The 12,207-nt window shown below is 30.3% G+C and overlaps 1 protein-coding gene and 3 non-coding genes across 5 annotated transcripts; all 4 read left to right on the top strand.

The window, feature by feature from the left end:
* Nucleotides 1-3,211: 3,211 nt before the first annotated feature.
* LOC110671815 (protein LIKE COV 1) lies at nucleotides 3,212-8,537 on the top strand. Of its 2 annotated transcripts, XM_021834402.2 has the most exons (8): nucleotides 3,212-3,317; nucleotides 3,480-3,694; nucleotides 4,547-4,599; nucleotides 5,256-5,365; nucleotides 5,827-5,994; nucleotides 6,116-6,213; nucleotides 7,608-7,734; nucleotides 8,051-8,537. In XM_021834402.2, exons 2-8 carry the CDS (start codon nucleotides 3,545-3,547, stop codon nucleotides 8,149-8,151), a joined length of 807 nt encoding a protein of 268 aa, XP_021690094.2. In that variant the 5' UTR covers nucleotides 3,212-3,317; nucleotides 3,480-3,544; the 3' UTR covers nucleotides 8,152-8,537. The 2 variants fall into 2 exon arrangements, with proteins under 2 accessions (XP_021690094.2, XP_021690093.2); XM_021834401.2 differs by lacking the exon at nucleotides 3,212-3,317 and having other exon boundaries at nucleotides 3,333-3,694.
* Nucleotides 8,538-9,150: 613 nt separating this feature from the next.
* LOC131170997 (small nucleolar RNA Z43) lies at nucleotides 9,151-9,251 on the top strand. The gene has a single exon (XR_009141757.1). It is a non-coding gene; the product is annotated as a small nucleolar RNA Z43 (small nucleolar RNA).
* Nucleotides 9,252-9,462: 211 nt separating this feature from the next.
* LOC131170998 (small nucleolar RNA U83) lies at nucleotides 9,463-9,548 on the top strand. Its single transcript, XR_009141758.1, has one exon. It is a non-coding gene; the product is annotated as a small nucleolar RNA U83 (small nucleolar RNA).
* A 76-nt stretch (nucleotides 9,549-9,624) lies between these two features.
* Nucleotides 9,625-9,714, top strand: LOC131170996 (small nucleolar RNA snR60/Z15/Z230/Z193/J17). The gene has a single exon (XR_009141756.1). It is a non-coding gene; the product is annotated as a small nucleolar RNA snR60/Z15/Z230/Z193/J17 (small nucleolar RNA).
* Nucleotides 9,715-12,207: the final 2,493 nt, after the last annotated feature.

The raw sequence follows: 12,207 nt of genomic DNA, 5'->3' as shown, positions 1-12,207 counted from the left end.
GCGAGACCCAAATGACAGTTGCTAGTTCATCTAGCCAGCTTCACACCATGCCAATGATCTAGAACTTTTCCAAATTAGCGTCCATTAACCTCCTAGTCGTGTTGATCGAAGCCTCCCAGTTGCTATCACAATGCTGCCAACCACATGAGAGAGCAATGGGCATGCAGCAGCAGCAGCAGCAGCCAATAGCACCACTTGCTATTAAGTTCATTTGCGGTTCATGGATGTCTTCATTGATTTCCAAATTCAATTTCTTGAAATAAAAATTTTTTTATTTAATTGGTAAAATGATTTTACAGATTCTAGAACTATAAAAAGTTATATATCCAGAACGATTTTGTGTTTTGTAATTGTTAATTTACAACCACAGATCAAGATTGACATTTGTTCAGGGTCAAATTTGAGATTTGTTGAGAATAGAATGTAAGAAAAGGGAATTTTGGTCTTTTTATTGCTCTCATTAACAATAATTTAACTGAAATTCTTAACGATAAAGACTACTCAACTCAACTCAACTAAGCCTTTATCCAAAAAATTTAGGATCGGCTATATGGATTCGCTTTCTCCACTCTAAACGATTTTGAGTTAAATCGTCAGATAAAGACTAATTTATAAAATTATTAAATATTAAATTGCTTGATTTTATAATTACAATATATATATATATATATATATATATATATATATATATATATATATATATATATATATAGTGTGTGTGTAAAAAGCAGGAAAGTGCATTTTCTTCTATGATATTGTCACGTGACTAATATGTATCATTCTCTATTTTATATAAATTATAAATTATTTAATAGTTACTCTATTAATATCATAATAAATAGCCATTATTATAAGATAATTTACAATATATTAATATATTTTAATTATATGTGTATATATATTTCCTATTATGAAATCTTTACTAAAAAATTTAAAAGATAAAAGTAATAAAAATAAAATTTGAAATAATTAATAAAAGAGTTTGATACATGATATTCTCTTTTATAGTATTGCCACATAACTAATATGTGACATTCTCTTCCATAGTATTACCACGTAATATTTTTTTATTATTTGAAAGTTATAAATTATTTAATATTTACTCTATTAATATTATAATAAGTAGTCATTATTATAAGGTAACTTACAATATATTAATATATATTGATTACATATATTAATTATCTCTATCGTGAAATTTTTATTAAAAAGTGTAAGAGATAAAACTAATAAAACTAAAATTTAAAATAATTAATTAAAAATTTAAAATATTATATTATTTTTATATATTAAAATTAAAAATATATATATATAAATTAAAATTATTAATAGCTATTAGCACGAGTGATTTCCTAGTATCTATATAAAGTAAGAAGATATTCTCAAAAGTTTAGTGCGTGGCATTCTCTTTCATAGTATTGCTTAGGGGTGAGTATTCGATTAACCGAACTGAATTTTTAACTAATCGAATTTTCAACTGATTTCAAAAATATTAACCGAACCGAACCAAACTAAAATTGAGAAAAATCAAAATTAACGAAAATCGAAAATATTCGGTCGGTTAACGGTTATAACCGAACTAACTAAAAAAAAATATTTTATATTATTAATTATTTAATAAAATATTAATAAAAATATATTTATATTCTTTTTTATTTATAAAAAATAATAAAATATAATTTAATATTAATAAGATAATAATTATAAGTTAAATATTATTATAAAATCATAAAAATAATAATTAAAAATAATATAATATTAATAAAATTATAATTAATATATTAATTAATTGAAATTCGATTATTTTGGTTAATTTGATTACCAAATCAAAGGTAACTGAACTGATAAATGAAAACAAAAAATTTTTATTATTACTAATTGAAAATCGAACCGAATTTACTCTTATCGAAACAATTTAATTTTATCAATTCAGTTTAATTATTTAATTATAATCGAATAATGCACATCCCTGATATTACTATATGGTAGAGTCTAATAAGTAACTTTTTTTTCTATGATATTATTACGTAATATTTTTTTTATAATATTACCACATGATATTCTTTATGTAAGTGATAAATTATTTAATAATTATTTTATTAATATTATAATAAATAATAATTATTATAAAGTAACTTATAATTTATTAATATATATATTAATTATATATATATATTAATTATTTTTATTACAGAATCTTTATTAAAAAAAATTTCCTAGTCAGTAGTTAAATTTTCAAATCCTTTATTTAAATTTTCCGATAAAAAAAAAACCCTTTATTTTAAATTTTAGTTTGCAAAACAGCTGCCTCATTTAGAGGGTGTTTGGTTTACCTGTTGGGTTCAGCTGATAGCTGATAGACATCCAAACAGGTAAATTGTGGTGTTTGGCAAGCTTAAAAAAATAGAGCTGATAGCTGATAGGCAATTGATATGATACCCATCAGCTGCAGTTTATATCAGCTCTATTTTTAGAGCTGTTTCTCATCAGCTGATAGCTGATATGATTTTATTTTTTATTTTGACCATATTATTCTTTTTTATTTAACTTAAAATTAATATTATTAATATTTTTATTTTTTTATTTATAATTTTAATATTTTAATTAACGTATTTCAATTTTGTTAAAATATTTTTTATTAATAACATAAAATATAAAATATTTATTTATATCCAAAAACTTAAAATTAATTATAATTTTTCTATTAATATCAATAATTATTTTATTATTTTATCTTTATTTTTTAAATTATTTAATTATCTTAAAAAAATAATTATTTTCTTATTTCAATAATAAAATAAATGATATAATATAAAAGATTAATAATTATATATTTATTTAAATAATATAATATATTAATTTAATAATTATATATTTAATTTAATAATAAAATAAATAATATAATGTAATAAATTTATAATTTTATATTTATTTAAATAATAAAATAAATTATATGATATATACCCTTATTAGTCATTTCACATATTAACAGCAACAGCTAAATATAATTTTACCAAACACTTAATATAAAGCATTATCATCATTTATCGGTTATCACTATCATAACAAGAATGATTATCATTAATTTATCGATTGTATTCAATGATTAATCCAAACAAGCCCTTAATTTCATTCCGGTATTGCAGATGTGCCCAGTTGTATCGACACGCTGTCATCCAATGGCAGCTCGTCACTGTCAACCACTCCACAGTACTCTAATCAATAACTAACAAAATTAACGATTATCCGAAACCCCTTAATAATACTAATCCGAACTATACCATATGAGAGACCGCGTTTCCTCGAAATCTTCACATGTATGTCAATGTTTTCTATTTCTTTTATTATTTAATTATTAATTCTAATAAATAAGTTCAAAAATACACAATGTAATTTTCTATCCCTAATCTTACTACTATTTGCATTTCAAAACGCCTTGCCTTGCCTTGCCTTACCCTCCTGGAATATACATTTGGCAGAGAGCGGCCCGGCTGGAGTCTGAGTCTTCGCAGCTACGGTGTCGTTTTGTTTGTTTCCTTAGCTGATGGGCGATGAGAAATCTACGATCGTGATGGCGAGTAGGGACCGTGAAAGAGATCGAGAGCTTCTCATCCCCGTCGCCAACTCTGCACACGATGATGTCGCCCCCAAACCTTCTTCGTCTTCCTCGTCGTCACATCATTCGGGACGTGAGGTGAAGATGTATATTCGCTCTATGTTTGCCTTGTTTTTAGGGTTGTTGAATTCGTTCAATCATTTCTTATTGACTGTGCCGTTTTGACTGCAGATTAGAGCTTTATACGGTTTGAAATTGATGAGTTCTTTGTATTTTGTACAAGATTTGATTGAGCTGAGTAGCTTTTTTGAGGAATTGACGTTCCATTTTTTAGTTGCTTGTGCTGAAATTGATTAAAAAATCACCATTAATTAGTTGGCTTCAAAGCTATTTAAAGCTGTGGTTGAATGCAATTTTAGATGTCTTATGAAATCTCAAATTATTTGAATAAAAAATGTTTGTGGTGGCTGGTGGAACTGGATTATTGCTTGATATCACTTTCGGATTTTATGTATCATCATTTTCATATTAGATATGTTTCGAATTCCTTGCTTAAGGAAAGTTTTATTCCATCTTAAAACTATATATATATATATATATATATATAGCTGACCCCAAAATCATAGTTTATAGTGGAGAAAGAGGAAGACAATCCATATAGCCGGCCCAAATTTTTGGGATAAAGGCTTAGTTAAGTTGAGTTGAGTTTAGAAGTTCCCATGAATTGATGATTCTTAAGCAATGTTATAGCAAAATGCTATCTCACTGAGTTTCAGATTTCTCTGAGTTTCCATAAATTACATTATCTTTTGTTTTTGTACTGAATGTTTGAAACTCCTTAAGCAGAAGCCAGAAGGTTTTTTTCTTGTAATTGTGAAGTTCCAAATCAAAGCACTGGCAAGAAGTATCTTTCATGTTTCTGTCTGCTTTTGAATGCCTGCTCTGTCTTTTGTTATCTGACATTTGCTCTATGCCATTTTTTCTATGTAGACATTTTACAAAGTTGTTAGGAGCTGGGCTTCAAAAAAGTTCATGACTGGATGGTGCGAATTTCATTCTTACATTTCCTTTATTGAATTCGTATCTGTTATCTTTTATACACTTAAGATATCAATGTATTTACAAAATAAGTCACGGCTTCAAATGGTTGCTGTAATTTCTTCTTTTAATGATTTGGTTACACATACATTCACTGCATAATTGTTTTCTTTCTATTCCTTATAAATTTCAATGGAAAGATTTTCTCTTCTTTTATGCTATCATGGCAAATTGTTCTATAGATAAAAGACTTCACTGATATTAATTTACATGTCACTGTTCCTGAGTCTATGGTCTTCCCCTACCTCGCCCCAACTCAAAGACTTTTCAACTATCTCCTGGTCATTTTGGTTTCACCTTTAACCTTTCTGCATTTGAAGGCTCATCTAAATCTCTAACTCGGAAGAAAACCCTAATCAAAGCATTTGTAGAGTTCATGTAGATCACCCTGGATGTCTTTGTGGCTTTCATTTTTGGTGATGGGATTTGGACTCTTAGATCCTTAGGCACATATCCTTGCATATCCCTTGTCTCCTCTAAAATATGTAATGTTGATAATTGAATACGTATACTGTCCTGCTTATTGTGTTCAATGCTGTAATGGATGCTGCTTAATTATATATTTTATTTTATTTTATTTTTACTTTTACTTTTTTTGCAGTGTAATCTTATTCCCCATGGCTGTCACGTTCTACATAACATGGTGGTTTATTCATTTTGTTGATGGATTTTTCTCTCCGATCTATGCCCAACTTGGAATCGATATATTTGGTAAGCATGTTTTTGCTTAGCACCTCAAAGCTTGCTGCCCTTGTTGGCAAATGCATACATATGAATAAATAAATCCTTTGTAGTCTCTGAGGCAAAATTTTAGGTTCTGCAGGTTTTTTGACTGCAAAGCCCACATGAAAAGCATAGTTCTTTTCAATAGTATGATTTATGTATAATCTTTTATATTTAGTACCATTGTGAATATTGTGCTCCTGTGTAGTGTAAGAAATAAATTCAAAATGCATGATGCATAAATTTAAGATCAATATGTGATTTTCTTATTTGGATAACTAACCTTATCATGTAAGGTACAAGTCAAGCCACCTTTAAGAGTATATAATATAATCTTAGGTTTTAGTGTTTGTGTTGTGTTGTGGCCTAGAATGATAAATAAAGTTTCTTAGCATATTTCAACACATCATATTGATGATTTGGCTTGCTTCTATTTCTGTATTGATTAGGTCTTGGATTCATAACTTCCATAACATTCATTTTCTTGATTGGGGTATTCATGTCATCCTGGTTGGGAGCATCTGTCTTGGGTCTTGGGGAGTGGTTTATCAAACGGATGCCATTTGTTCGCCATATATACAATGCTTCGAAGCAAATTAGTGCTGCCATATCACCAGGTGTGTTATTGCTTAATTCATCATGTTTTAATTGAATAGCCATTAGCCATGGTCAAGTACTATTTACATTTCAACTCTCTCTCTCTCTCTCTCTCTCTCTCTCTCTCTCTCTCTCTCTCAGATCAAAACACACAGGCATTCAAAGAAGTAGCCATCATAAGGCATCCACGCGTTGGTGAATATGCATTTGGGTTCATAACTTCGACTGTCGTCCTCCAGGTGTGGAAATTGTTTTTCTGAAGTGTAATATCACCATGACATTGCATCAATTGCATGTTCCTTTTGTGTCGGTCTTGTGGAGCAACTAACTAGGAAACATGGATATAAATGCAGAATTTGGAAATAAAATGATATTGTAGGGATAGTGGCAATGCGCCAGTTAACGATTAAGACACTGTGGCTACTGCTAGTATATGTAAATAGAACTTAGAAGTTACAAGAAGTTCTTGCATACATGCATATACATTCTATTTGTCTTTGCCTTGAAAGGCTGCAAAGAAATGCAAAAGAAAAATTTCTTTCGAGCTTCCTTTGATATCAGGGTTGAAAATCTCTATAAAACATTTATTTGAATGCTTTCGGAGTATTCATGCTCTGAGCTTATCCATCTTTAAAATTTGTCGTCATGGACCTTTGTGGGATACTTCTGTGCAAGATGGACCTTTAAATGTGGTAAGGGTGTTGCTTTCAAGCTAGGGGTAGGCAGAACAAAGACTTGTTCCAAACTAGCAGGGTCATAAGGGATCTTATTTTTTAAGAACTTGAATGGAAATATGCCCTAAATAGAATGGATTGGAGCAAAATGATTCACACAGCTGATACTAGCTAATTTGATTTAAGGCTTAATTGAGGTGAATTAAGTTTTAATTCAATATTTGGGACTATGCTTGTTGGTGCTGTTTTGATGTGTTTGTGGTCCTTTTATAGAGGCCACAGGCACTGCCACTTGAGATTTTGGCCAAAGATGCCATGAATACTTCCATGTTGATTATCATGTTCAAGTCCTGTGAAGCAAATTGTAAGCTGCTTCAGGTCATCCTGAACCTCTGCTTTGATGCTAACTTTAACCTAGGCCAATCATATGGTACCTTGCATTCTAACTAATGATTGACCCTAATTTCTACCATTCTCTGAAAATATCCATTTGCCTGTCTTTGGTGTGCACTTGGAATCTTAATAAAAAGTGATCCTTCAAAAGTTGAAAACTTCGTCTGACCTTTTCCTTATTTGGGTAAAGAGTAAGAACTTCTACAGTGAGTCAGCAAATATCTGACAACTGGAAACATTGGTGATGTCCATTTACCTTTTATCATTTGTGTCTGGCCTAGTACTATACTTGCATGGTATGGCCCAGTGAATGCGTAAAGATTTGCTTACTCTGATTATTCATGTTGGAGGACATTGAATCTCTAAAAGATTCCTGAACATATATATCAATTTTGGTCTCTGCTTGCCATGTGATCTTAGTTTCAGAAATTGAGAGTGTGATCCATTGTTCTGAAACCTGATTTAGGAGAAAATATTGTGTGACAAGGTGATCTTTGCTCATCTGAACATAAAATTATGTTTTAATGTTTGTTCATTTTTTGCCCTTCTTCAACCTTTGAGTGCAGAACTATTCTGGGGAAGAGGAGCTATGTTGTGTCTATGTTCCTACAAATCATCTGTATATTGGTGATATATTCCTGGTCAATACCAAAGATGTTATCAGACCGAGTCTCTCAGTTCGGGAAGGCATTGGTAAGGATTCAACTTTTGTCTTTTTGCTTTATTATAATTGCTGTTTAGCCTTGCAAATAAGACTGCTTTCTAAAGCTTTGCCTCCATCAAGGGCAACAGAAACATTTTGTTCATTATGGTGTGAAACATCCTTTTTATGAACAAGGGGATTTACTTTTAAGAGTTTGAGGTCCTTAGTGAACCATGAATGTCCAACATTTGTTTATTTCTCTTCCAAAATATTGAAGAAAACAAATGAGATCTCCAATTCATTTCCCCCTTAATGGCTGTTTTCCCTAGTCAGATTCAAGATGTCCAATCTGTTCTTTTATTACAGAAATTGTAGTGTCTGGGGGGATGTCAATGCCTCAGATCCTTTCAACATTGGATTCACGCATTCCATTGCCATTGGATAGAAGTAGATCGGACAGAAGCTGAGCTGATGAAAATAGCTGTAGAGGAGTCCATTTATTGCCTCCATTGTTTCAGATTGTCATCAGAACAGCCACAAGAGTCATTGGAATGAGGAGATTGTTGTGGGTAATGCTGGATTTGAGTTCAGATAAAAATTTTTGATTGTTGGTATATCAAATTCTGGTGGCATATGTAACATTGATTATTGTTTAGAATGTAGATTTAATGTTTGGTTGCAAATATAGTCTGGTGGATAATACAGGCAGATAGGCTTTGGGTCCCTCTTTTCCCACTTATTAGGACGGTCTCTTGGCAGTTGGCACTGAACTTGTAATTCATAGATTATTCAAATCGTCAAAGTTTGCCTTTGTAGATAAGAGTTAATATATTTCAAGTTCAATGGCGTCTCATATGATTTTTGTTGAAGTGTGAAATTTGGAACTAAAAGATTTTTACATTGTCAAAACAATCGGAGAGATGGAATTTCCCTTTATCTTAGATCTTGGCTTGCTTTTATTCTGTTTTTCAATTATAGCCGGTGATATAAAATTTTTAAAATAGTAATTTTATACATAATAAATTTTTTTAGAGAAAAAATAAATTTATTATCTGATATTGATGATTCATAAATTAATTTATATAATTTATAAACTTAATTAATTTAAATTTTAATTATAGTATATTGCATTATGACTCATTAAATGAAGCATAAGCAGCTGTAATTGTTCCAAATGGGCCTAGGTTATTGGATTTTGCATCTCAGTACCCACGCACTACCCATTAGCTCAGATGCACGAGTAGCTGTCACGTGTGTAAATATGCACTCACACGTACTATAGTTTAGCCCTGGCAAAAACAACCAAAACCCTAGGAAGCCGCCTCGCCTCTCTTTATAAGCAGCCGCGAAAAGATCAGGGCCCAATTTTAAACCTCAATTCATTTTCTCTTCTGCTGTGGTTCTCGTCTTTGATTCTTAGGTTTGTTCCATAATGTTGTGTGTTCTTCGCTGAGAGGATGAATGAGGGACGGTGACGATTTCAGCATGGAAAGGTCTCGTTCGTCGTAATTGGCTCTAAAAGGCCTTGCCGACCATCCTGCTATATCACCACCCATATTCCGAGTCCCCATTCTTCAATCTCAATTAATTTTTAAATATTTTTAGCGTTTTTTTCTTAATATAACGGTGAATCGGCCGATGATCGAACAACATTTGAAGACAAGCATATGTCTGAAATTATCTATGTTGATCAATCTAATCTTCTCTATGAGGCCCAGTTTATTTATTTATTTATTTTTTGCATTGTACTGACAAGTATTTGTTTTTCTTCGTAGCTTGTCCAGTGATGAAAGAATTGGTATATTTTGTCACATATGATAAATCTGTGATGCATGCATACCACTACTGCCTTCCTTCTGAGGCCTTGTTAATCACTTGAGTTTCATTGCTCGTTTGTTTGTTTATGTTTTTAGATTAATTCCTTTTTGAAATAGTATGAAATGGGTCATATGATGATCGTAAGCATAGTTCAACTGATAATCTTTGTGATTATGAAACCTTCTGTCTTTCGCTCCTATCTGATGACCCTTTCATGGAAATTAAACCCGTGTTTAAGCAGTACCCAATTGATCATTTGATTTCTGTCCTTCTCAACTCGAAGGAAAACACAACCAGGCAATAAAAAAAAGTATTAACCATATTGAAACGAGGCAAGAAATGCAAGCAATGTCTGTGACCCCAAAAGTCAATATTGGAGAAATTGATGGGTTTTTCTATGCATGTTCAGAAGAAATCGAACTTGCAGTCGTTCATCATCAGCGGATTTCTTTGAATCGTAAACAATTTATTATTATTTTTAATAATAAAAATATTTTATCTAACTTTGAAAAATAAAATAACTCCTTTAGTTGCTTGCATTTCATATTTCATCTTCCTCGTTGCTTTCGAAATTGGAATCTTATCTCCTAGTAGTGCGAATTTGAAGGGACATAGCCAATCGTGCTTCACCTGTTGCTATCATTAGGGAATTGACATTAGCTAATTTGATTAATAATTTTAAAAAATTTGAACTTTTATTTTAAATTTAATTATTTATAATTAATTAAAATAATCAAGTTTTTCATTCATAATATTGATAATGACATATAACAATTTTAATTTTCATTAAAAATATTTAATTATAATTTTATTAAAATTTTAAATTAATATTTATAAATTATATGTTTTAGTTAATTTAATTATAAATGGATTTTTTTTATTTATTATAAATGGATGTTTCGGTTTCAATCATATTCAATTTTTTATAAAATTGCAGTTTGTTTTGATAAATGAATTAGAAGTATAAAAAAAAAATAAAAATAAATAATTTAATTTGATTCGGTTTATTTAATTAACTGTTGATCTAGAGGTAAGATAGATAAGGAAAGCCTAACTGCTGGCTCGATTTCCCCTCTTATTTTGATAATAACATTCAATTTAATATTAAAAATAAAAATTGAGTCAATTAAACTTAACTCTTCATTGTTCCACTGAAAAATAATTTATATATAAAAAAATATTTTTTATGTTTTTATAATAATATTAAATTAATATTATATATTTATCATATATATTTATATTTTAATAAAATTATTAAAATTTAAAAAATAAAAAATAATTTTCTCTTTTGATAAAGTTATTTTCTTTAAAAATAACTTAATTTTCTATTTAATTAAAATTTTATTTTTTATTAACTCATTTTTTTAGTGATTCAAACGATAGGCAAAATAAAATATATATTTTTTAGAAAAATACTTTTTCGTTAAATAAATAGAGTCCAAATATTAGTATATTTTGATATTCTACAATTAAAAAATATTTTGATATTTTATAATTTAATCTTTAAAATTTATTAAAAGTTGTAAACTAATCACTCTCTCTTTATGCTGTATTTTTTTCTACACTTTGCTTTTTTCTGCCAAAAAAAATACAACGACATAAAAAATAAAATTAAATTAAAAATTAAAATAAAAATATCATCAATCTCATCCTAAAATAAAAAATTCAATTCAATCAATATTAGTAATTTCAATATTAACAATAATTTTTAAAAAAATATTGAAAAATATAAAAACTTGTTCTTTAAAAAATTTTGGCTGTGCTTTGATATGTATTTTGTGATAAATTAATCTAATTTATTTATTTTAAAATTTAATTGACTAAATTTATATATTTTGTGTTAAATTACATATGTCTCCTACCCCTATTTTAGGATTGGATAAAAGATTAATTGTAACAACCCAAAATTTTTAAATTATAAACAAAATAAATTTGAACCTAATTGTAAACCTCTAAGAAGTTGAGGAACTAATAGTGTAATTAGAAGTTAAAAAAAAAGGGGACCCAAAAACACTGCGCAGGACCCCTTCCCACCCCCCCCCCCCCAAACTCTCCTTCTCTTTCTTCTTGACTCTCTCTCCTCCCTCTCGTTTTTCCTCCTTGCCGGTGAGAGACCCCCTGTCGGTGACCACCCCAGCGGCTCTAGCATCGACCAGTCCACCTCCAACAGCCATGAATGCCGGCCAGAAGAGCAGCAGCAGCAGGCGGGTAGCTCGACCAACCACCTAAAGGCACGTGACGTGGGAGAGCTTCCAGGCCATTTTTCGGTCGTTTCCAACACCTAGAAGCCTGCAAGCAGTGACAGCGTGGCTCAGGCATCCCTTTAGGACCTCCTTCGCCTGTGATAATAGAGTTTTTTCGACGAGTCAAAGAGAGAGAAAGTTTTGGGCAGTGGGCTTTTCGACAAGTTTTCGGTCGATCCGACCGTCGAATCGGAAATCCGAGACCACCGATGGACTCGGGATGACGAGATCTTCGAGATAGGACTAGTCCCACTTTGATCGGATATCGTTTGAAAAATGTGATAATCGGACGGTCCAGATCACTTAGTGAGATTTTCACACTTTTTTGATTCCCAAAATTTAAAAATAATTTTATGATAATTATTAATACAATTTGGACTTAATTTAGGTGTAATCGGATCGATGATATCTCACCAGCATCGGGATCGCATTTCAGCCAGATCCAGCTGTCCGGCCCCGCCC

Source organism: Hevea brasiliensis, chromosome 11 (assembly GCF_030052815.1).
Source record: "Hevea brasiliensis isolate MT/VB/25A 57/8 chromosome 11, ASM3005281v1, whole genome shotgun sequence".
Lineage (NCBI taxonomy): Eukaryota > Viridiplantae > Streptophyta > Magnoliopsida > Malpighiales > Euphorbiaceae > Hevea > Hevea brasiliensis.
The sequence above is the reverse complement of the archived record's forward strand: the minus strand, read 5'-3'. Positions and strand labels throughout refer to the sequence as shown.

Bases quoted from the DNA above. Each gene is read 5' to 3' on its own strand.
- LOC110671815 (XM_021834402.2), top strand. From the start codon at position 3,545: ATGGGCGATGAGAAATCTACGATCGTGATGGCGAGTAGGGACCGTGAA. The intron at 5,366-5,826 runs GTAAGCATGTTT...TGTATTGATTAG, and splicing joins ACTTGGAATCGATATATTTG to GTCTTGGATTCATAACTTCC. The intron at 7,735-8,050 runs GTAAGGATTCAA...CTTTTATTACAG, and splicing joins CTCAGTTCGGGAAGGCATTG to AAATTGTAGTGTCTGGGGGG.